Source organism: Brassica oleracea, chromosome C1 (genome assembly GCF_000695525.1).
Source record: "Brassica oleracea var. oleracea cultivar TO1000 chromosome C1, BOL, whole genome shotgun sequence".
NCBI classification, from domain to species: domain Eukaryota; kingdom Viridiplantae; phylum Streptophyta; class Magnoliopsida; order Brassicales; family Brassicaceae; genus Brassica; species Brassica oleracea.
In genome coordinates, this window is record NC_027748.1 from 278445 (window position 1) to 303454 (window position 25010).

The window sequence follows — 25010 nt, forward strand, 5'->3', positions numbered from 1 at the left end:
ACGACTGACACGGTGGTCCTCCGTGTAGGCGTGAAGTGAACCGAATCCTCGACGGAGGAAACCGCCAACGATCTCTCCATCTCACAAATGTCTTCTTCTTCTTTCGTACGACTTTTTTTCCCCTTCAATTTAAAGTATTGATGCCTTCGCGATACCTCTCGCCGCTGATCTCAACCGCTTAATTCAGGTCTCTCTTGCTCTTGATCTCTCTCCCAAAGTATTCTCTGAGAACTGTTTGCTTTTGGGATCGATTTAGAGCTAGGGTTCCGAGGTTCCAGCTTGAATTACGTAGTTCCTAGGATCGGAATCTTCCGATTGTTTATTCATCGAGTCTGTGTTCATTGATTGGAGTTGAGTTCGGATGATTCCACACGACTGTGATATAAAATCTGATTTGTGCTTCTCTTGGGTTATGTCTAGTGTTATTATAAAAGAGGAGATGGAAAAGTTGTTGAAGGAAGGCCCAACACTGCTGCAGCTGCACAAGTGGGAGCCTTCTCAATTGCAACTCAATCTATCAGAGTTTCGGGAGGCTTTTATTTCTCCTTCGAGGCAGTCTTTGTTATTGCTCTCCCACCACTCCGAAGCTTTGCTGTTACCTCTGACTGCAGGTAACAATTATAGCTTGTTTTCTTATGCATATGCGTTTCATTTTTGTAGCGTTTTTCAATTATTTTTCCGATGATGTTACCAGGGAGTTCTATTGGCAGCGAGGTTCCTGTAAACTGTCATAGTGACGAGTCCAGTTGTCCTACTACATCATCTGTTGGGTCAGATCCTGTGAACATTGCACCTCCTTCTGGATCAGGAGTTGGTTCTGGTGACCCAGGTTTTGTAGATAGTTGCAGTAGTTTTCCTTTTATATTTGATGCAAAGTCCGTTGCTTGGGGTAGTTGTGGGGATACTTACGACCGGCACGAAGATCCGTCGTTCAGGGAATTGTTGTTTGTATCTGGAAGTCATGGTGTTACCGTCCATGCTTTTTGCTGTTTCAAAGATTCAAGTGACATAGCCAAAGGGAAACCAAATGGTGAGCTGAGGCATGGAGAGTGGGTTGAATGGGGACCTTCTAGGCTAAATCAGGATCCGGAACACGGAACAGCCTCTTCTTTTGATGGTTCAAAGCAGTGGATGCAGTCTTTTCTAGTGGATGTGGAAACTACTGAGATTGAGGGTATAAGACAATCAAGGTTCCCTGAAAAATCAGCGTTTCCTGGTTCTGCGGATGTTGTTTCATTCAGCATATTAAATAGTGATCTACCTTTCTCGAATCTTCTTTTCCAAGAGAATTCCGTTCTTCAGGAGGGTGATATGCCGGAGGAAGGTATGTACAGGTGCACCAAAGTTTTCTCCAGCGATTGTCATTTTCTGATTGGATTTGTTATGGAGTTATCCGGCTGTGCATCTACGCCTACAAGCAATGCAAACGGAAAAAGCAAGGGTAAGAGTGTTGTATTTGTGGCTCAGCTGTTTAACTTGGGGATGGAATGGGTCTCCCTTGTGAATATTGGGGAAACAAGTATCAGACCTACAAATGAATGGGCAGATTTCCGAATGACTGATAAGTTTGTTATCTGCCTCAGTGTTTCTGGTTTGATCTTTCTATACGATGTGAAATCTGGGGATTGTTTTGCTCATCACGATATTTTACAGACATGTGGTCCTGGATTGCGTTCTTCATCACAAGTGCAAGAAGGAACGGCAGAGTCGGATGAGCGAAATGACTTTCAAAGTCTTGCCCCATCCATGTTTAAGTCTCACGTTGTTGGTTCAGCCGGCCGAAGAAAGTTTAGGAAACTTATTATAGCTTCTCATACGCCACTCATAGCTGCAGTTGACGAAAATGGTCTAATATATGTGTTGTGTGTTGATGACTTTGTTTCCAAAGAATCCCACATGCCCGTGGAATCTAGTCCTTCTTTATGTCAGTTTGGGCCTGGAAGTCTGGTTGGGTGGAAAATCGGTGGTATGGACGTTGGCCAGCAAAAAGTGCACCACGCTGGCGAAGATGTTTTTTCCAGGTGTGATCCTAGGTCTTTTGCTTCTCATATCTCTATGTCTGACCCATGTTTGGAAAGACAACAAAACAATTTTGATCGAAGAGCTGGTTACTCTGGTTCATGGCTGAGTGGTTTTACTTCTCAGCCTAAAACAAATGCCCGGGGACTTGAAAATTTCCAAAGAGATTCACATGTTATTCGGAAGATGTTTTTATCTGCCGAAAAATTAGGATCGGAAGATAATTTATGTTTTTCTCCATTGGGATTCACTCATTTCTCTAGAAAACACATAAAAAAGGAAGATCAAAGCAGTAAGGTTCTTCATTACAGCCTTCAGACGCATATGACTACGAGAGATGATAGTTATTTGAACTACGATAACAAAATTTCGGTTCAAGGTGCAGAAGAAACTTTCGTAGGAGAATCAGTTGGTTGTTCTTTTCAAGGGTTTCTTTATTTGGTGACTTGTAGTGGCCTTTCTGTTTTTCTTCCTTCCATCTCAGTTACCTCGAATTATCCTACTATTGAGGCAGTTGAATATCTGCAGCCACTCCAAACCACTGTCATGGGATGCCAGGGAAGAGACAATTTGAGAACAGATGAATCACGTATTCCTTGGCAAGTTGAGGTCCTAGATAGAGTTATATTGTTTGAAGGCCCTGAAGCTGCAGATCGTTTGTGCTTGGAAAATGGTAAGCAACATAACTTGTTCCATGAAGTGCAAACGTTGGTAAATAACCTTGTTGCATTCTTCAAGCTTTTAAATTTATGGATTTTACCCGTCATATTCTCCATTATGCTGGTAGATTGATATCTATCTCTTAACCAATGTGTCATGCTGAAAGAATTAAGCTACAATTACTGGAAAACTAGTTCACCTTATGTCACGCTGTTTAGTTTGATGCGTCAATGCATGTGGAAGCTAGAATTGAACTGAATTCATTTGTAACTTGGCTAACAATGAAATCATGACGGTGCTTGCAATTTATTTTCAAGAGTCCTCCGCTGTTTGTGAGAATGAGAAAGTGCTTGTATAGCATAAGCTCAGGCATTTGTTCTCTCCCCTTTCTTCAAATTTACATTATGATTTTCGTATATCCCCTTGTTGTAATAGCAGAACCTCACATATATTGAGACTTGTAGATGGTTTATAGATTTGTTTACGCTTAACTTTTGTTCAGAATTTTTTTAGTACGCTAATTGAATCGCTGCTGTCATAGGTTGGGACCTTAAAATTGCTCGTTTGCAGCGACTGAAAATGGCGTTGGACTACTTAAAATATGATGACATCAACGAGTAAGTTGCTAGTAGTGCTGTATTTTTTCCCACTATTAGAACCTTATTTCCCCACAGTTAGAACATGCGTTCCTTATACAACAAATATTAAAAGAGAGTTATGCGTGGTTGTATTGGCTCAGTTGACAACTTAGGTTTTTGTCTTATGGTTTCTTTTGAAAGATGTGACTACTTAGAGAATAAAGGTTGCTTGTTAAAAATTCGCATAACAGATATGATAACTCTTTCGTTCTGAATTCTGCCAAACTATTTTTTCTACTAAAAGTAAAGTTTTGATTGCTATAACTTGGATTTTCTCATCATCCTCTTATCTGCAATTCTTATCCGAAGTTTTCCGTCTTCTTGTTGTCAGCTAGATGATCAATATGCTGTATTCTTGTGATCATTACTGCAATTTTATTTGTAGTACTGGAATTTAGTTTAGACCTTAAAGATTGAGATTCAGCCTTTTCTCCTGAGTTTTCCCTCATCTCTAGTGTAGATATGTTTTAGCAATCATTGCATGCTGACAATAAAAAAAGCAATCATTGCAATTTGTCCTGTATCATGAATTGGTTTTTTATTAACCTCTGCTGTATGACTAGGTCTTTGAAGACGCTTGGTAATGTGAAGCTGGCAGAAGAAGGCATGCTAAGGGTGCTCTTTTCTGCTCTGTATCTGTTGTCGCGCAAGAGTAGAAATGATACTGAGATTTCTGCTGTATCTAGGTGAGGATCTTCTGAGTAATGAGGACATAAGGATAGTTTTCTTTTCCACTTCTCAAATTCAGTGAGATGGATCAGTAACGCATTAAAATTAGTATTCTCCCTGCTTGGTAGATATGTCCTTGCTTGGTATATGTCCTTACTCATTAGCATGTTATTTTAATCGTACTAATATGCTCCATAGACACCTTTATGTAGAAAGGCAAAGAAAATGTTCATAATTGTTACGCGTTGCACTTCAATTCAGATACATACAAAAGCCTCTTCAGCCCACAATTTTTCCTCTGTATTGCTTTTGGAATCAGTTAAAGCTTCAGGATTTAGTATATTGATTTGTCATGTGGCATTTCTAAGAAGCCAGTTTTAGCAACATATTATCTTGTCAGGTTTCGTATGCCATTAGCTCTATTAACTCGGCTGCTTTTATGCTGCCATGTTCATACTTATTCCATATGTTGCATGTAGGCTCCTCGCATTGGCTACAAGGTTTGCAACTGAGATGATTCGCATATATGGGTCACTTGAATATCAGAAAGATGGACACATGTTGGACAGAAGATCTAGGACACGAATACTTTCACTACCACCAATTTCACGGCATCACGATGTAATGGAAAATTCAAGGAGGTTGTCAGAGATGGGTTATCTTTTGGAGATCACGCGGAATTTTCAGTCCCGTATTTCCAGAAAATTTAAGAAGCTAGGAAAGGTAGTACATGGTATTAATAAGTTAATTGTAAAATTTTGTGTGTTTGCTCTAGAATTTGACAGATGACGTGTATTGTTGCAGGGAAAGAATGAAAAGTCACTGAACCTGGTAGACCCAAGTTCGTTGCAGGATGATTCTCAGCTTGAAGTTGTTCCAGATGCAGCACATGCGGAGTCGAGACAACTTGACGATACCAATGAGGAGCTTGCTTTGACGCCTCTGGGTATGATGACAGCTAAAGCTGGTCAGGTCATTGACGAAATAAGTTATGCATCTTCCCTTGTACCTCAAGGGGTAGTTGCAGAGACGAAAGTTCTTCCTCTGGAAAATCCGAAGGAGATGATGGCTCGTTGGAAGACTGATAATTTGGATTTGAAAACCGTGGTTAAAGATGCCTTGCTCTCCGGTCGACTCCCTTTAGCTGTTCTTCAATTGCATCTTCAACATTCTAAAGACTCGTCTGAAAATGGAGAGCATCATGATACATTTACTGAAGTTCGTGATGTCGGAAGAGCTATTGCTTATGACCTATTTTTGAAGGTAAACCTGAATATAATTGCTTAGACAGAGTAGTGTACGTGTATGATGTCTAGCACTTGACATTATTGATGTGTAGGGTGAACCTGGGGTTGCCATTGCAACTTTGCAAAGGCTCGGAGAGGATGTAGAAGCGTGTCTCAACCAGTTGGTATTTGGCACAGTGAGGAGATCTCTTCGTTATCAAATTGCTGAGGAAATGAGAAAACATGGTTTTTTAAGACCATATGAAGACAATGTAGTGGAGAGGATATCTCTTATCGAGGTAATAACTTTTCCTAATGATTACTTGTTAGAAGAGTATCTTGGATTGTATGATGCTGACTTCACTTCAACTTCTTCTTTGCTTGACCGTGTGCAAAAAGAGGCTTTATCCTAGCAGTCAGTTTTGGGAAACATATCTTACTCGTCGAAAGGAACTCCTGAAAGCTGATGTACCTTTTGACTCCAGTAAAATAAGTTTGCACCTTGGGGGGTCTTCTCTGTTCCAGCATCTCGAGATTGAATGTGGTGAGGTTGATGGTGTTGTTCTTGGTTCTTGGACAAAAATCAATGAGAGTGCAACTGAGCATGCGCCTGATGAAACCGATGCAATTGCTGGTTACTGGGCAGCAGCAGCTGTGTGGTCAAATGCATGGGATCAGAGAACATTTGATCATGTAAGAATTCGATATAGCTATTCTTTCCTCCATAGTTTAGATGTCTGAATATTTATCTAATTGCACCTTCCAGAATGTTAGTACCTCCAAGTTCAGGAGAAGCTCAAATTAATTGCAACCTACTCTGCATAGCTACCCGCTGCATATGTGCTTGCTTCTCGAATAGCTACACACTGCATATCATTCATCTTAAAAAATGTGGTTGAAATTGTAGATCTATAATAGTTATTGCGCTCTTATGCAATAATGCTGTTTTAGTGTAAGTTGCATTTCGTATCTTCTTATTGAATTAGCACATTGTAGAGCATTAAATGGCAGTCCTACAAAAGCCCTTGAATTGGAAGTAGACAACTGCGAGAGTAACAATGATACATTTTAATGAAGGGTTAAAGACTTTACATATCAACCTTGTATTTTTAGTATTACTCCCATAAACTCATTTCAAATAATGTTTGCATTTTTGGTTTTAGTAATATCTCTTGTTGAACTATTGTGCAGATAGTTTTGGATCAGCCTTTGGTCATGGGTGTCCATGTTCCTTGGGATTCCCAGCTAGAGTATTATATGTGTCACAATGATTGGGATGAAGTCCTTAAGTTGTTGGATCTCATTCCTGAGGATCTTTTATACGATGGAAGTTTGCAAATTGCTTTGGATGGTCCGAAGCAGTCTTCTGGGCAAAATTATTCAGTTTCTTCCCATAGCGAGTATATAGGCTCCATCGAAGAAGTGGATGCTGTACTTATGGATGTTCCTTATATCAAGATATTTAGGTTACCTGCAGATATCCGGTGCTCCTTGTGGCTAACAACACTTATGGAGCAGGAACTTGCAAAAAAACTTATATTCTTAAAAGAATACTGGGAGAACGCTCTAGATGTAGTATATCTTCTGGCTCGGGCAGGTGTCATCCTCCGTAATTGCGAAGTTTCATTTAAGGAGGAATCTTGTAGGCCATCCCTAGATCTTTCTTTGTCCAGAAAGGAGAGAGGAGCAGATGTTGATACCCTGAATGCTGTACACAAGCTATTCATACATTATTGCACGCAATATAATCTGCCAAACCTTCTGGATCTGTACCTTGATCATCACGAATTGGTCCTTGATAATGATTCACTTAGTTCATTGCAGGAAGCTGTTGTAAGTGCTTTCCACACGTCCGTCATATATTTGTTTTAATATGTATGTTCTTGCTCGCTTTTTGGTTTGTCTTTCGAAAACTCACTATTTACTGAGATCGTCAAGAATCTGTCCAATGTATTCAGGGTGATTCCCACTGGGCAAAATGGTTGCTGCTGTCCAGGATCAAGGGGCGGGAATACGATGCATCATTTTCAAATGCACGCTCAATTATGTCACCTGGTGCAGCACCAAATGGCGAAGTTAGTATTCCAGATATTGATGAAATTGTTTGTACTGTTGATGACATTGCTGAAGGGGCAGGAGAAATGGCAGCTTTAGCAACTATGATGTGTTCATTGGTGCCAATTCAAAAATCCTTGAATACTGGTAGTGTGAACAGGCACAGTAACTCTTCTGCACAGTGCACACTGGAGAATTTGAAACCATTTCTTCAGAGATTCCCTACCTTATGGAGTAAGCTTGTTACTGCTTGTTTTGGAGAAGATATTTCTGGCAACCTTCTACGGACCAAGGCTAGGAATGGTAAACATGATCCACAATATGTTTTCGTTTATTTGTGTAATGATATTGATGCCATACTCTCACTGATTCTATAACTTACCAGTCTTGTCAGAGTATCTGAATTGGCGTGACAGTGTATTCTTCTCAGCTGCACGTGATACCTCACTCCTGCAGATGTTGCCTTGTTGGTTTCCTAAAGGGGTTCGTAGATTAGTTCAGCTTTATATCCAGGTACACATTTCTGATTTGTCTGTCGTAGGTACTCTTCTGAGTACACAACACTCTTTTAACTTTCTGGAATTGAGGGATCTAGTTGAAGTCAATACTTGCACTGTAATATAATGAACTTAAGAAGTTCAACGAAATTGTGGGGTGGTTGTGAGAAACTGTTGCACCCATATACAAACCTTTAGGTGGAAATGACCACTAAGATTTAGGCAGGAAGGAAAAGAAAAGTTACACACCTACTCGTTATCAGTAGTAGAAATTTTTCTGTTCAGTGAAATTATAGAGCACACATGTTTTGCTTGAAATAGTTTCCCGCAGTCTCTTATACCCGAACGTCTCTGTAGGGACCTCTTGGATGGCTTTCTTTCTCAGGATATCCTACAGGGGAATATCTACTGCACAGAGGTGTTGAGTTCTTTATAAATGTGGACGATCCGACTGAGATAAGTGCTGTATCTTGGGAAGCAATCATCCAGAAGCACATCGAAGAGGAACTTCACAACACAAAAACTGAGGTGGTGCTATGATAATTCCGGTTTCTTTAACCTGTTTTGCCGATGCTTTGAATGTTTCAGTTTTTATATAGTTTCCTGTCGATTTACTATCATGTCATTGTCTCATTTTTCGAAATTATCTCGATGGAAGTTTGTCATCTCATGCAACATTTTAGTGAGCTTTGTATATTTACTGGCTGTTTATATAATAGTTACTTATGTTTAAATTGAACTGAAACTAGGGAACCGAGCTTGGACTTGAGCACTTCCTGCATCGTGGACGGCCACTTGCAGCTTTTAATGCATTCCTGGAACATAGAGTTGAAAAGATAAAACTGGAGGATCAATCTGGCTCTTTGATACATGGACAAAGAAATATGCAGTCAGATGTTCCGATGCTACTTGCACCTCTGACCCAGAATGATGAGTCACTTCTTTCATCTGTATGTTCTGGTCGACTTACCATTACTAGCTTAGTTTTCCTTCTATCTGGAACGCTTTTATTAGTTCATTTTTTTTTCAATTTCTGTATATTTATGTCTGGATGATGTTTTCTTTTGCTCTCCAGGTCATACCACTTGCTATCACACACTTTGGGGATTCTGTGTTGGTGGCTTCGTGTGTCTTCCTTCTTGAACTTTGTGGTTTATCTGCCAGCATGCTTCGGATAGACGTGGCATCGTTGAGAAGGATATCATCCTTTTACGAATCAAATGACAATGCGGATATAGCACAACAAAAATCATTCAAGGGTTCTATGTTTCATGCGGTATCTAGTGAAAGTGATCTAATGGGGTCACTAGCTAGGGCCCTGGCTAACGAATATGGTTATCCTGATATTTCAAGTGTCTCTACGAAAAAACATACTCCAAGCAGTTTTTCTGGTGCTCAGCCCTGTCTTCCGCTAATGCTTGTTCTTCATCACCTGGAACAAGCTAGTCTTCCAGATATTGGAGTAGATAGAAAGACAAGTGGATACTGGCTGTTAACAGGTGATGGTGATGGGTCTAAACTGCGGTCTCAGCAGACTTCTGCTAGCTTGCATTGGAGTTTAGTTACTCTTTTCTGTCAGATGCATAACATTCCTCTGAGCACCAAATACCTTGCCATGCTAGCAAGAGACAATGATTGGGTATGTGGATCATGATAATTCGTCTTAGCTTTTTCTTTTCTTACCCTTGAGCTATCCTTTAACCTGATGTATGTTAATATCAGGTTGGATTCTTATCTGAAGCGCAGCTTGGAGGATACCCATTTGATACGGTTCTCAATGTGGTATGTCTCTTACCCTTTCATTGGTTTCAGAAATCACAAACAGCAACTTCATAGGCTAGTTACAAGCTTTTCGTTATGATTATGTGACATATTTTCATCTGTCAGGCATCAAAGGAGTTTGGTGATCAAAGATTAAAAGCTCACATACTGACCGTTTTGAGACATGCCAACTCAAAAAAGAAGACTACGATATCGTCCTCAGATGACACAAGCGGAGGTTTTACATGTTCCTTTTCAGAGGATGGAGCTTACATCTCTGCTGAACTTTTTCGCGTTTTGGCTTACTCTGAGAAGCTAGACAAACCCGGAGGCTACCTTTTATCGAAAGCTAAGGAGCTATCGTGGTCTATTTTGGCTCTCATAGCATCATGCTTTCCGGATGTTTCTCCTATATCATGCCTAACAATCTGGTTGGAAATCACCGCAGCCAGGTCTGAAAAAATTTGATGACAGAAATTCAATTGGGTTAGGTGTATGGGAGATCTTAATGCATTTTACGTTTCAAACCTTTTTTACGTTTTCTGAATAAAAAGATGCATTCATTTTGTCTTGGCTCTAACAAAGATTATTCGTTTCAGGGAAACGTCATCTATCAAGGTGAACGATATAACCACTAAAATAGCAGAAAATATAGCAGCAGCCGTGGTATCTACAAATTCCTTGCCAACGGATGCTAGAGGTGTCCAGTTTCATTACAATAGGAGGAATCCTAAACGGAGACGGCTTATTGCACATACTTCTGTGGATTCATTGGCTTCAGCTAATAGTTTAAGCACCTCAGCTGGTAAAACACTTTACTCTCACAAAACAGAAGCTGCAGAAGATGAAATACCTGAAGATACCAGTGTTACTAATGATTCGTCTGATGAGCATGCGTCTCTATCAAAAATGGTTGCAATGCTTTGTGAACAACGCTTGTTTCTTCCTCTGCTAAAGGCTTTTGAATTGTTCCTCCCTTCCTGCTCTCTACTGCCATTTGTCGGGGCTCTTCAGGTTTGTCTTACGTTTTGACCCACTATTTTCTCTTACGGTATTTTTTGGGCCCTTGGTTGTCTGTTTACAATGACTTTTACACGATATCTGGTCATGGATCTGATGCCGTTTCTGATTACCATGAGTTCATCCGCGTTCGTTTTTCTCCTTCTCTGTGGGAGAAAACTTAGATGAAATTCTGCAAAAGTTATGATTTGATGTAACCAGAGAAAATAAGATACTAAGAATCTGTAAAATAACTTTGGTTTTAAATGACGGCTTTTGTAATATTCTTATTTTTACTGCCTCTTCATAGGATTATGGCCTGTCTTTATTATTATTTTTTGCAGGCATTTTCTCAAATGCGCCTTTCTGAAGCTTCAGCACATTTGGATTCTTTTGGGGCTAGAGTTAAAGACGAATCAATGCATTTTCAGTCAAATACAGCCAAAGAAGTCAATTTTGGGGCATCTTGGATCAGTAAAACAGCTGTTAAAGCTGCTGATGCTGTTTTGTCAACTTGTCCATCTCCATATGAGAAACGATGCTTATTACAACTTCTTGCTGCAATAGATTTTGGTGATGGGGGATCTGCGGCAACATATTATCGGCGTCTTTATTGGAAAGTTAATTTGGCTGAGCCATCACTCCGGTGGGAGAACGGTCTTGACTTAGGAAGTGAGGCTCTTGATGATGGGTCTCTACTGGCAGCTTTGGAAAAGAACAGGCAATGGGAGCAAGCACGAAACTGGGCCAAGCAACTTGAAACCATGGGTGCCACTTGGACATCCTCTGTTCACCATGTTACTGAAACGCAGGTAACAAAACTTATTAGCTCCTATCTTATTTGATCTGCCAGAGTTTCCGGTCATTTGGATTCTGGAGGTCTAGCAAGTTATAAGAAATCATGGTCTTAGCCTATTGATCGGTTTAGCTAATTTTTCCATGCTAGTTTCTCTTTCTCTAGCTAACGATTCCTCTTCACTGTATGATGGTTGTTCACACATGAGAGTTTGATTGTGCAGAGGTTCTTTCAACTCTAGGATAAAGAACTGGCTGCAGTGGTGTAGGAATGATCTGATATTTATCTCTCTATAACTAGGCATTTTCCCTTGCATAGAACGGTTCTACCAACTGAGTACAGATTGCATAAGCTTTATTGAGTTTAAATGCTCCCTTAATTTGGTTCCGCAGCAGGAAGATTTGGCTCCATATTGTGTTTACATTTTCTTTGTCTTTGTAAATTAGCTGATTTTTTTTGGCTGCATGCTAGCTTTGTTTGTACGCCACTGGTTATTATTATGTTCAGGGATTTGTTGAATGCCCCGTCTTAATAGACATTTGTTTACATATAGGCAGAATCCATGGTCGCAGAATGGAAAGAATTCCTTTGGGATGTCCCAGAAGAGAGAATCGCATTATGGGGTCACTGCCAAACTCTGTTTGTTAGATACTCTTTCCCTGCTTTACAGGTCACTTTTCTGATTGTCTCACTTGTAACCAGTTTATCTGTGGAAGCCTGATATTGGTACCAGTGATTCTGTTGCTTAATCTTTTGCAGGCAGGTTTATTTTTCCTTAGGCATGCAGAAGCGGTGGAGAAAGATCTCCCTGCAAGAGAGATCTATGAGCTGTTACTGCTATCCCTTCAGTGGTTGAGTGGGCTAACAACCCTTTCGCATCCGTAAGTGATCTTGTACCATTATATAATAATCATATTACTGGGTTTTTGACTTCGGATTTACCAATATTCAGGGTTTATCCTTTGCATCTTCTGAGAGAAATCGAGACTAGAGTGTGGTTATTGGCTGTAGAAGCAGAAGCAAATGTGAAAAATTTAGGAGCATTTAGTCCGAGTAGTACCAGAAGAGACATTGCGAATGGAAATAGTTCAAATCTTATAGACCGAACTGCAAGTATCATAACAAAAATGGACAACCATATTTCTTCCGCAACAAAAAATAAAATTGGAGAAAAGCAGGACTCCAGGCCCCCTGGCCAAGCACATCAAAGGAACCAGGACACGACCACTTCAGTATTTGGTGCCAGCACAAAGTCTAAAAGGAGAGCAAAAGGGATTGTCCCACAAAGAAGACATTTTGTGGATTCTTCTGATAGGAATACTGATTCTGAAGATTCTCCATCTCCTCTAAACATCAAAACCGAGTTCCAGCTTCAAGAGGAAAGCACGGGTTTGGAGATATGCTTATCAAAGTGGGAAGAAAGTGTAGAGCCAGCGGAGTTGGAAAGAGCTGTTCTGTCTTTACTGGAGTTTGGACAAGTAACAGCTGCTAAGCAGCTCCAACTTAAGCTTGCTCCAGAGAGTTTACCTTCTGAGCTGATAATTCTGGATACTGTTATGAAGCTAGCAATGCTTTCTACGCCTTGCAGTCAAGTACCGTTGTCAATGTTGGATGATGAAGTTCGTTCTATCATTCAATCACAGAATCTTAAAATAGACCAACCTGTGATTGACCCGCTACAGGTTCTTCTCTCTATATCTTTCACACAATAATGCTCATTTGTTTCTGTAAAGCTTATTACAGATTGATTCAAACAAATACCACTTAACCCCCCTTTTTTTTTCATATCCCCCTGTCTTGCTCTTATAATTTTTTTTGTTTGATATAATGCTGATTGGTATCTGATATTCTAGGTGCTGGAGAATCTATCGAACATTTTAAATGAAGGCAGTGGACGTGGGCTGGCAAGAAAAATCATTGCAGTTATAAAAGCTGCTAACATACTGGGCCTTACATTTACCGAGGCATATCAAAAGCAGACCATAGAGTTGTTACGATTGCTTTCTCTTAAAGCACAAGATTCCTTTGAGGAAGCATGTCTCCTTGTCAAAACACATTCCATGCCCGCTGCTAGTATCGCTCAAATACTTGCAGAATCCTTTCTGAAGGTAAATTACCTAAACTATATTTGTTGATGGTATGCGTATATGACACGATTATCATAACTCATGAGTTGACTTCAACACTTAACAAAAATCATGCCCGCTGCTAGTATCGCTCAAATACTTGCAGAATCCTTTCTGAAGGTAAATTAACTAAACTATATTTGTTAATGGTATGCGTATATGACACGATTATCATAACTCATGAGTTGACTTCAATACTTAACAAAAATCTTTGTCGTATGGTTTTGTTTTGATTGATTACTTGGAAAAAACCCTCCATTAATGACTTCTTCTTTCTCTCCTAAGTATTTTCTGTGTATTTGTCTCTAATATTTTCTCCATGTGCCAGGGTTTACTGGCAGCTCATCGTGGAGGATATATAGATTCTCAAAAGGAGGAAGGGCCTGCTCCACTTTTGTGGAGATTTTCAGACTTTTTGAAGTGGGCGGAGCTTTGTCCATCTGAACAGGAAATTGGTCATTCATTAATGCGTCTGGTGATTACCGGGCAGGAAATACCACACGCGTGTGAGGTATGTGATTTTGTTAAAAGCTTATTAACAATATCGTCTGATTGCCTCATGAATTTCTAAAACAGTGGGCAAATAAGTTGTCAATGCTGATTTGGTAATAATGAATGCTGTTTTTTCAGGTTGAGCTACTTATTTTATCTCATCACTTCTACAAGTCATCTACGTGCCTTGATGGAGTTGATGTTCTGGTGGCACTTGCTGCGACCAGGGTTGAGGCTTATGTTGCTGAGGGCGATTTCTCATGCCTTGGTCGTCTTATAACTGGAGTTGGAAACTTTCATGCTCTTAATTTCATTCTCAATATCCTAATCGAGAACGGGCAGCTCGATCTCTTGCTACAAAAATTTTCTAGTGCTGCTGATGCAAACACTGGAACTGCCCAGGCTGTCAGAAGTTTCCGGATGGCTGTTCTGACTTCGTTGAATCTCTTCAACCCAAATGATCATGATGCATTCGCAATGGTATGTCCTCAGCTAGAATTAGCCAAGTAAAAGAGTTTATTTCATCATTTTTTATCCGCTTACCACAGTTCACTATCATGATACTTGTGCACATGAAGCAATATTTTGGGATAGTTTTAAAATTTCGTTGTTTTCAGGTATATAAACACTTTGACATGAAGCATGAAACGGCTGCTTTGCTAGAGGCACGTGCAGATCAGGCTGCGCAGCAATGGTTTAGACGGTATGACAAGGATGAAAATGAAGATCTCCTTGATTCTATGCGCTATTACATTGAAGCAGCTGAAGTTCACACTTCTATTGATGCTGGAAACAAAGCACGGAAGGCTTGTGGTCAGGCTTCCCTTGTCTCGCTTCAAATAAGGATGCCAGATTCCAAGTGGCTCGGTTTATCCGAAACAAACGCTAGAAGAGCACTTGTTGACCAATCTCGTTTCCAGGAGGCTCTGATCGTAGCAGAAGCGTATGGTCTTAACCAGCCAAGCGAATGGGCGCTTGTGCTTTGGAATCTGATGCTCAAACCCGAACTAGCGGAAGAGTTTGTGGCTGAGTTTGTAGCGGTGCTTCCCCTGCAGGCTTCAATGCTACTGGAACTGGCTAGATTTTACAGGGCTGAAATGGCAGCTCGAGGTGACCAATCTCAATTCTCAGTCTGGCTGACAGGCGGAGGGTTGCCAGCTGAGTGGGCCAAATACATGTTGAGATCATTCAGGTGTTTGCTGAAGAGAACACGGGACTTGAAGTTACGGTTACAGCTGGCGACAACAGCGACTGGATTCTCTGACATGGTCGATGCGTGTACGAACGCGTTGGATAAGGTCCCGGACAACGCTGGACCACTTGTACTGAAGAAAGGGCATGGAGGAGGATACTTACCACTCATGTGAGTGAGTGAGTGAGTGAACTAAGAGATCATCATCCCTAAAGGATGCAATGTTGAGTATCTCGCTCTCTCTGCTACATCGTTGTGAGAGCTAGATGGAGCTGTAAATTAGCCGGAGAAATTGAAAAAGAGTTGTTTTGGAAGAGGAGACTGGAGTTTTTCTTAATATACGTTTCAGAGTGTTTTTTGTGTGTGTTTGTTGATGATTGGTCTCACAATTCTTTCCATTTTGTTTCTTCTTATACCTTGCGGCGATTAAATTGCAGTCTTGAGAGAGAGAGATATAGTGATGTGTAACAGTGTAATAACTGTCTGTTATAAGTTATAGGAAAAAATCACATTGTTGTAATAAGTTCGAATCTTATACTTATTTGCCTGGGAATGGATAATATTTCTTGTTTTAGAAATTTGGAAGATCACTCACATTGAAGGTTTATATTTATAAGCGTTATACCCGTCATACAGCATGCAAGCAAAAACTAATAACAGTTTAATTCATGACGCTTTTTGAAGCCATTAGAAAAATGAGCTAGATTCACACACACACTTTTGATGGAATTGGTTGTTCTTTTTTAATTAATAGCGAAAGAGCCTAACACAAATTTAAATCATACAATAAAACCCATTACATAACAAAGGTGCACCAAAGTCCAAACTCAATTTAAGACAGCTTGTTAATACTCTCAAGCTATGTTTCTGCAACAGAACTTAAAAAACAACCTTGAACATCTCACGGTCTCTTATTAATTGAAACCCTAAAGCCATGCTTCATGCTAAGAATTAAATGAGGACCTGGTTCGATCTTCTGACTTTCAGCAACCTTAACGTCAAAGTTTTGTAATATCTCCACAACCACTGCCTTCATCAGAACCATAGCCATTTTCTTACCAAGGCATGTTCTTGGCCCTGCATTAAACGCTAAGAACTTGAAAGAAGGCTCATGTCTCAACACTCCGGTCTCAGATATCCATCTCTCTGGCTTGAACTCCGATGCATCTTCTCCCCACACAGCTTTCATCCTACCCAACGCATAAATTAAGATCAAAATCTTCGAGTTTGCTTCCACTTTATGCCCACTTGGAAGCACATCTGATCGAACGGGAGACACACACGCTCGATAGGAACCGGTGGATAAAGCCTCATTGTTTCACACAAGGTGGCGTGTAAATACACTAGCTTGTTAAACTGCTCCGTTGGATCATACTCACTACTACTACTTGGTTGTAGATTTGTGTCCATCTCTCGGCGAATCTTGCTCAGCACGTTAGGGTTTTCAGACAAAAGCCAGAAGAACCAAGTGAGAACCGAGGCAATGGTGTCTCTCCCAGCTAGAATGAACGTTAAGATAGTGTCTCTTAGGAACTTATCATCGATAGAGCTCGAGAGCTTGTACTTGGCTGCATCAAGCTTCATGTGAGATGTCAAAAGATCTTCGCTCTCTCCAGTGGGATGACCTTCCGATCTTGCAATCTCTTCTCTCTTGGCTGATATGTGTTTCTCACACACACGATCAAAAGTGGCATTGGCGTCTATCATATCTTCTTCTCTTTTCCGACTCCAAACCAGTTTTGTAGCTTCCACAAGAGCCTAGGCTTGACATGCCTATACAAGATCCCTTCTCCTATATCGTGAAGAGCTTTAGCGCTTTCATCCTCAGGCATTTCAAAGGAGAGAGACCGAGGATCATCACAACCCGTTACTATAACTAACGTTGTGTCGAACATGAACCTCCCGAACACATCTTGCAAGTCCACAGTTGCACCTTCCTCTGCGAAACGGTTAAGAAGAGGAACAAGCCCTTCCTTGAGTTTACTCATCGTGGTACTCACCGACAGTTTTTGAAAGCCATGATGGTTTATCATGACCTGAGAAGCTTTCCTCAGATTCTTCCACGCTTCTGACTCCGTTGTGAGTATGGAATCTCCGAAAGCATCGAAGACTTCTTTGAACTCGGCGCCCTTGGTGTAGTTGTAGAAGTTTGAGCTCAACATGTAGTGAATGTTAGCTGGATCCACCGTGAGCAACATGTCCATGCCAGAGAACCACGGTCCCTTGAATAGAAACGTTAAGTCGGTGCTTTCGAGAAGCTCCACGGTGAAGTCGTAGATACGGTGAAGCTCCACGAGGAGACCTGGAAGCATCCCGAGAACCGGCCAGTTTCTAAGGAGACGGTTATGGTGTTTCTTGAAAAGCAAGCAATGGAGGAAGATAAAGCAAAAGAGGGCTATGAAAACTTGAGTTAAGCCATGAGATAAGAAGTTTGATTGATATTACAAAGATAAAATCAATATTGTGATGGGTTCTTTGAGTGCACAAGAAACTTGATTTATAACAACACATTACCCCGGCACAGTTTAACTGCATTATGTGGGTCTCACGATTTGCCTGTTCACCGTGGACCAATAGCGGGTCGCCACGTGGCGTGGAGCCCGCGAAACAGTTTTGAAACGGGTTCATCCGGAGGCACCCCTACGAGCCGAGTTCATCCGATTCGATTATAATAATTTTTTTTTTTTTGGAATGTGTGAGAGCTTTCCCCATGAACCTTTGATGCTCATGCTCTCAGGTCGGTCACTGACTCACTGCAATGCTAATGCATGTGGTTTTACTTTCAATATATAACAAGCGCAATGATCATTCTTCAAAATATACAACATCTCATTATAATTATTTTTCAGTGTTTTGTTTCATTATTAATAGAATACAAAGGCTTTATTATAAGAAACCATACTTCTTCTTTTTTTTGCTAACTAAGAAACCATACTTCATACCATAATTTTGTGATAGATATTAATACATTGGAAAATAAGGGAATGGTACATCAATTAACTCAAGCTGAACATCTCTTAGTAATTGTGACGCTAAGCCCATGCTTCATGTACAATATAAGACCAGGATCTGGCTCAATCTTCTGTCCTTTGATAACCTTAATATCATAGTTTTGTAATATCTCCACTGCCACTGTCTTGATTAGAGTCAGAGCTAATTGCTTACCAGGACATGTTCTTGGACCGGCGTTAAATGATAAGAACTTGAAAGAAGGCTCATGTCTCAAGCATCCTGACTGTGAAACCCATCTCTCTGGCTTGAACTCCATTGCGTCTTCTCCCCAAACCGCTCTCATCCTCCCCAACGCGTAAAGAAAGATCATGATCGTTGAGTTTGCCTCCACTTTGTGCCCACTTGGAAGCAAGTCTGGTTTTATAGGTGACTTGCGTTGGAAGGGAACTGGTGGATAAAGCCTCATTGACTCATACAACGCAGCTTGTAAATACACCAACTTGTCTAAGTTGTCTTGGCCATGAAGACTTATGTTGGTAATGATCTCTTGGCGAATCTTGGTTACCACTCGAGGGTTTTCAGATAAAAGCCAGAAGAACCAAGACAGAGCTGAAGCCGTTGTGTCTCTCCCAGCTAGATTGAAAGCCAAGATGGTGTCTCTGAGGAACTTATCATCACTCGGGTTCAAGAGCTCGTACTTAGTTGTATCAAGCTTCATGTGAGACGTCAAAAGATCTTCATGACATTCACCATTTGATTGTTGTTGATCATGAATACCTTGTGATAGTACCTCATGTCTCTTAGCTAATATGTATTTGGCGGAAACACGATCAAAAGTGGCATCAGCTTCCATCGTCCTCTTCTCTTGTCCAAACCCAATCCACTTTTGCAGCTTCCACAAGAACTTTGGTATAACATGCCTAAAGAAAATCCCTTCTCCAAGAACGTCAAGAGCTTCAGCATACTCGTCTTCCGGCATTTCAACAGAGAGAGTCTTGGGATCAAAACCGGTTACAAGAACAAAAGTCGTATCAAACGTGAAACGTTGAAACAAGTTTTGCAAATCAACGACCATCTCCTCCTTTGAAAAACGATCGAAAAGAGGAACAAGACCGTCGTCGAGTTTAGTTCTTGTTGCACTCATGGAAAGCTTTTGAAACCCTTGGTGGTTAAGCATATACTGAGCAGCTCTTCTTTGATTCCTCCACAGGTCACCGTCCGAGTTAAAGATCATTTCTCCGAAGACATCAAAGACTTCTTTGAAGTCAGCTCCCTTGGTGTAGTTGGAGAAGTTTGAGCTTAATATGTAGTGGATGTTAGCTGGATCAACCGTGACTAATATATCCATTCCAGTGAACCACGGTCCCTTGAATGGGAATGTTAAGTTGGTTTGCTCGAGAACCTCCACGCTGAAGTCGTAGATGCGGTGGAGCACTATGAGGAAACCAGGAAGCATCCCGAGAACTGGCCAGTTTTTGAGGAACCGGTCATGAGGTTTCTTGGAGAGCAAGTGATGGCAGATGAGAAAACAAAGGAGGGCTACGGAAGCTTCAAGCAAGCTTAGTGAAGCCATCAGATAATGTTGGGAACTCTAGATACACTGTTGTGATGGTTTTCATTGATTTATATAGAGCACAATGATTACAATGCTCTATTAATCAATAGGGTACCATTAAAGGTTGTCGTAATTATTGGATGATTTAGGACATAAGATCTGACTGCTCTCCAACCGTGCCCATCCCATTCACGTATATGTTAGTGTCGGTACTAATTACTAACCACAAAAACATGTAGAGAATATCTAAAGGATCCATAATCTGAGCTTAAACAAAAGGATATAAGCATACTCTTATCAGTTTCACATTAAAATAAAGGATAGGATAGACCATTCGAGAAGTGCATCAAAGATCACTGGTCCCAGTCACTGCAATTGAGTTCGTTTTTTTAGTAAGTTCTCTTAAATGATCCACTCTTCGAACTCTAAAGTGTTGCCACGTACGTGTCAATGTCACAATCTTTAAATTACCATTTTAATGTCAACCAATCCAGTCACTGTAGTGCAATAGCAAATCTATAAATTTCAGCTTTTAAATTCGAAATTAAACAAGTTGCATACATAAAAACAAGAACGGTATCTACGCAAAACAATATCTGTAGTTTTTTTATATGGAAGTGTTCCCGACAAAACATTCATCACATGAGATGCTATCATTGGTAAAAGATAAGATTATCCAACAAGACAAACCAAAAAAGTGAAGACACAGTTTGCTTTATCTGACATAATAATACACAGAAAGGAGTACAAAAAGATAAGCTGAGAATCCAAAAGAAGATCCTAACCTTCTTCTATGTGTAGAGATATCATATCTTTTTAACGATCTGAACAACATCCTCGTCCTCGAGCTCGTGTTCCTGAGGTGTTAAAGAGACAACGGCAGTTTATAGTTAGTTAGATATATTGCAATGGGTTTACCAACAAGTAAACAAATCTATTTGATTCTGATTTCGAAGGATTCAGGCCTCTAGTCCATGTTTGACCAGACAAGCTAGTGCTTAACCCTCAAAGACGAACCCAAATTTGACTGATTTGATGGGTTAGACCCAGCATGCATGAGCATGACTAGCCTGGTCTTATATGGACCGGACCTGATGACCTTTTTCCAGAATAAAAAATGGTCGGTCTGACAAAACAAGGCTAAACCAAAAAAGGTTAGAGAATTTGCAAGAAGACTCACCCTTCCAACTCTCTGTGGCTTATGCTTTGCACTCGAACCCCATACTAAAGCGCTGCAATGGAAAGGATCATTAGTACACTCATAGGTAACAAAATATCAAACAGAGAAACAAAACAACAGTAAGGTTTTATTTACTTACTACTTGAATTGCTTAAGCATGTCTTTGTGAATCCGGATGCAGAAGTCCTCAACTGTTCTCTTCTTGGAAGATAAGATGACAGGGTCATCATAATCCGGATTCATTGCCTTTGGTTTTGTGTAGATTCGAGTTAGATCCAAATATTCCCATATCTTATCAAGAAGACCATCGAGATTCCACTCCAGATGCGCACTGCAAGATTATTACATTTCACTAAGACCAGCAAGACAGTTAACGGTGACTCATTCCTGGAAAATTAATAATAATTACCTGATAGGACAGTAATGAGGAAGTTTGTCCAAAATTTCAAGTTCCTCGAGGGTGATTTGATCGATCTTGTTGACGGCATAGATACAGGGCATGTAGATCCGACTGCCCTCGATAACATCGATGAGGTCATCAGCCGTTGCATCGTAGCGCAGAGTAATGTCAGCGTTGTGCATCCTGTATTCACTGCAAATCGCCTTGACAGTGTCGAGGTCAAGGTGGGTCGCAGTGACTGTGGACGTTAGATTGATACCACCTTTGTCTTTTTTCCTGAACGTGAGATTAGGTGGCTCCTTGTTCAACCTATATCGCATTAGTCCGTCAGTATTTCTACCAGAACTGATAAAGAAATGGGTTATTATTATATACCTAATTCCGAATCCTTCAAGCTCCTTTTCAATGAGACGCTTGTGAGTTATTGGCTTTATGGCATCAAGAACTATTATGATGCAATTGCAAGTCCTAGCAGTACTTATAACCTGGAAACAGATAATAAGCGTCAAACACGACCAACGAAGTTGAAATTATCAGAGATGCATTCTGAAATTCCAGTTACCTGTCGTCCTCTACCTTTTCCGTCTTTGGCACCCTCAATAATACCAGGAAGATCCAATAGCTGCAAGCCATCAGAGAGGACATACAAAAAGAAGTATCATCAACATCCAGGTGAACAATTACAAATTATTACAAAAGAGAAGAAAATTAAAGGCTAGGAAGGACATGTCATATATAAAATTAAAGCCAAGTATTTCATTGTCCTACAAAACTTATGAGACATAGGAGATAAGTTGAGAACAACAAGAAGCAATCAAATCATACATCTCTCTCCACAAACAATAGATTGACCAAGGAGGCATATAAGTAGATATAGTACCTGAATTTTAGCTCCACGGTATGTAATAACACCGGGAATGCATGTCAATGTTGTGAACTCATAAGAAGCAACCTGAAGAAAAAAAATAGCGAGTACCTTCAGAAACTAGAGCATCAGCCAAAACACAGTTCTAATTCCAAGATAATACGCACAATAAATGGGTCAAATCAACTAACTAGATAGCAAATAACTTGGAAGTTTCAAACTTCCAGTTACATACAAGAGCGCTCTAACATTGACAAGAAAACAAATAAACTAGGAAATGCATCTTAAGAATAAGTAGAAACCTCGGAAAACGTTCCAGTGAGCTTGTTCAAGAGCGTGGATTTCCCAACGGAAGGAAACCCAACAAGTCCAACTCGAGAATCTCCACTTTTGGTGACATCAAAACCTTCGCCAGCAGCAGCACCACCACCTTTAGTAGGCGGTGCAAGAAGGTCCCTTCGTAGCTTGGCAAGTTTGGCCTGCGAAATGGACCAATATAATGTCAGAGACAAGCAAATGGAGCGGGAGAAACAAAGTACTAAAAGTCCTGCATGCCTGGTAAAACATATTCATTGAAGCTTTTAGCTATCATCTATATACTCTTAAGGGTCCATGCAATGATTTACACTGTGCTATTTGGTATTAACAACAAAACTTATTCATCCAAGGAATAAACTTTACAAGAGACAAAAGCCATATATCAAAATCCATCCTTGTGCTAAAAGTCCATATACACAATTGAATCTTAACAGATACAAATCAAGCTGCCCAATTTGCATTTGATGAGTATAAACATCTCAACCATTCAAAAACTCACTCTAAGCTACAAAAAAAACTTGGGGAAATGAAATAGCTTTGGAGGAGAAGAGAGATTACCTTTAACAAACCCAGATGATGCGCGGTGGCTTTGTTCTTCTGAGTCCTAGCCATCTACCACATACATAAACCACTCAGCAAATTAACACAGAACAATCAGTCAATTGAAATCAACAAATGTTTCGAATTTACAGCTCTATGCATCCAAAATTGAAGAATCATAGGATCGTTAAAGATTTGAGAAAGAAAAAAAAAAAGTTACCTCATCTTCGATTTCTTTGATCTTCTGCATAATAGTCGACATGGTTGCAGTAACAGGAGAGAGAGAGAGAGAGAGCTCACGGAGGCAGCGTCGAGTGTAAGAGCTTAAACGCGAGTGAAAGGCAGAGAGAACACCGGAATGAATCAAGAAGAAGACACTCGAGGGTTTTCGTTTTCTCCACCCACCTTCCTGACTACCTTCGACAGTGAGCAGTCTATCTCCGAAGTGTCTAGAACTGGGCCTGATCCAACATCATCCTCTCGGCCCAAATAAATTTCATCAATAAACATCCTGCCGTTTTATATTAGGAGCAAAGACAGGATGGTGGATGTGACAACTAAAAACGGCATCATGAGCCACAAGCCCATTTATCTAAATTATTTGTTTATTCGTAGGGTGAGTTAGGTAAGGTTGGCCGCAAAACCAGAACCGTAGATTTTATGGGCCCTACCCAATTATTTAGTGGGCCATCTTTCGCAATATGTAATTGTGGTTCGGATAAGAATTTTAAATCCCATTTCTCACTTCTCACCTACCAAAAACACATTTTCCCACATATATTTCTATTCACAACATTCCATTAATAATAATCTTAAAAATTGTAGTTACTTCGGTTTAAATCATAATGTTTGATATATCTCATCGTATCTTATATTAACTGTGTAGCAAGAATAATTTGTATTATATATTTTAGATTTTAATTTTGAAGATTAGCTTTTCTTAAAAGACAATTTAAGAAATTTTATCTAGTAAATGTATAAACATCACAAGTCACAATAGAGTCACATATCGTAAGCAATATTTTATGAAAATACACTTTTTTCCATTAACGTTTTGTTTGGACTTTTCTTTAGGTTTTTCAATTTTCATCAATCAAATAGTTGTTTAATTTGACTTGGCAAGTTGGCAGAGTATAGAAATCTATATTATAATAGTTGAGTTTTTGCTCTCTCTTCAGTGCGCCACGTAAGCATTTCGTGAGCTCTATATTTTTAAAAATGTGAAAAAATGTCAAGCTCATGGCTCGAACCCGGATTATTGAGATATAAACACCAACATTTATACCACTAAGCTAAATGATACTTTGTACATTGATGGCCGAACCTAATATATATTTACGAAGGTCGGAAGCCCTTGCTTCTTCGGCTTCCTCTGAGGGTCGGGCATACAAGTGTATTATGGGTTTTAATGGGATTCATCACGTTATATGAAAAAAAAGCTCAAGTTTGCAACAATTATGGTTTTGCTATATTGTAAATTGTTGTCGTTTAACATGAGTTCAGATTCTTTTCATCATTGTCTCAAACAAGTCTGAGTTACAGAGTTGCGCCGTGTGTGTTCGTAATCTATTTTTTCACCGTTGAACTCTTCATGTCCCCATCTTAAATCGCTTTATCATAAATGTTACTGATTTGTAGCCCCTTTGTAAACCATATATATATGATTCTCATCTTTGATGGGGTCAATCTGCATCTTCTAGAAAATGTTTCTCTCTGTCTCCACAGTTTCTCAAACCGGCGTCCTGGCGTCCGTCACTCAACCTTCGAGTCTCTCCGTCTTGGTCGTAGTAGTCAGAGCATAGCCTTTGGCTTCCTCAGCTTCTGGGATTCCCTGAACTTCAAGAAAGACAAGGAGTTTGTGGGAATCACGGTTCTATTCCTTGATAAAAAGCTAAGTTAATCTTCGATCTATCACACTTATTTAACATAATTATTTTAATTGATTTCCTAATTCTTTGTTGAATAATATTATTTGCAGATTCCGTGATTCAGGGGTTTACTCCCGTCAGACGTCCTAATCATTACATGTCATCTTTGAAAGAAGGTTCCACTGTGAAAGTCGATCATTTT

General features: G+C 40.0%; 3 protein-coding genes and 1 pseudogene across 3 annotated transcripts; 1 reads left to right on the forward strand and 3 right to left on the reverse strand.

The window, feature by feature from the left end:
- LOC106303159 lies at positions 1-15697 on the forward strand. The gene is made up of 26 exons (XM_013739501.1): positions 1-187; positions 421-611; positions 695-2692; positions 3221-3296; positions 3881-4003; positions 4466-4709; positions 4791-5249; positions 5326-5511; positions 5612-5905; positions 6404-7045; positions 7171-7570; positions 7653-7780; positions 8122-8292; positions 8514-8714; positions 8840-9403; positions 9487-9546; positions 9652-9977; positions 10125-10539; positions 10869-11336; positions 11874-11990; positions 12080-12201; positions 12273-13002; positions 13174-13428; positions 13775-13957; positions 14077-14418; positions 14556-15697. Exons 2-26 carry the CDS (start codon positions 440-442, stop codon positions 15303-15305), a joined length of 9426 nt encoding a protein of 3141 aa, XP_013594955.1. The 5' UTR covers positions 1-187; positions 421-439; the 3' UTR covers positions 15306-15697.
- Positions 15698-16031: 334 nt separating this feature from the next.
- Positions 16032-17553, reverse strand: LOC106328479 (annotated as a pseudogene).
- A 529-nt stretch (positions 17554-18082) lies between these two features.
- LOC106344714 (alkane hydroxylase MAH1-like) lies at positions 18083-19810 on the reverse strand. Its single transcript, XM_013784034.1, has one exon. It carries the CDS (start codon positions 19653-19655, stop codon positions 18132-18134), a length of 1524 nt encoding a protein of 507 aa, XP_013639488.1. The 5' UTR covers positions 19656-19810; the 3' UTR covers positions 18083-18131.
- Positions 19811-20214: 404 nt separating this feature from the next.
- On the reverse strand, positions 20215-23361 carry LOC106308200 (developmentally-regulated G-protein 3). Its single transcript, XM_013745368.1, has 10 exons — positions 23161-23361; positions 22959-23012; positions 22385-22561; positions 22098-22169; positions 21780-21839; positions 21593-21702; positions 21227-21526; positions 20957-21148; positions 20818-20869; positions 20215-20494 (listed from the first exon to the last, which is right to left on the reverse strand). The coding sequence occupies exons 1-10, from the start codon at positions 23200-23202 to the stop codon at positions 20444-20446; spliced, it is 1110 nt and encodes a 369-aa protein (XP_013600822.1). The 5' UTR covers positions 23203-23361; the 3' UTR covers positions 20215-20443.
- Positions 23362-25010: the final 1649 nt, after the last annotated feature.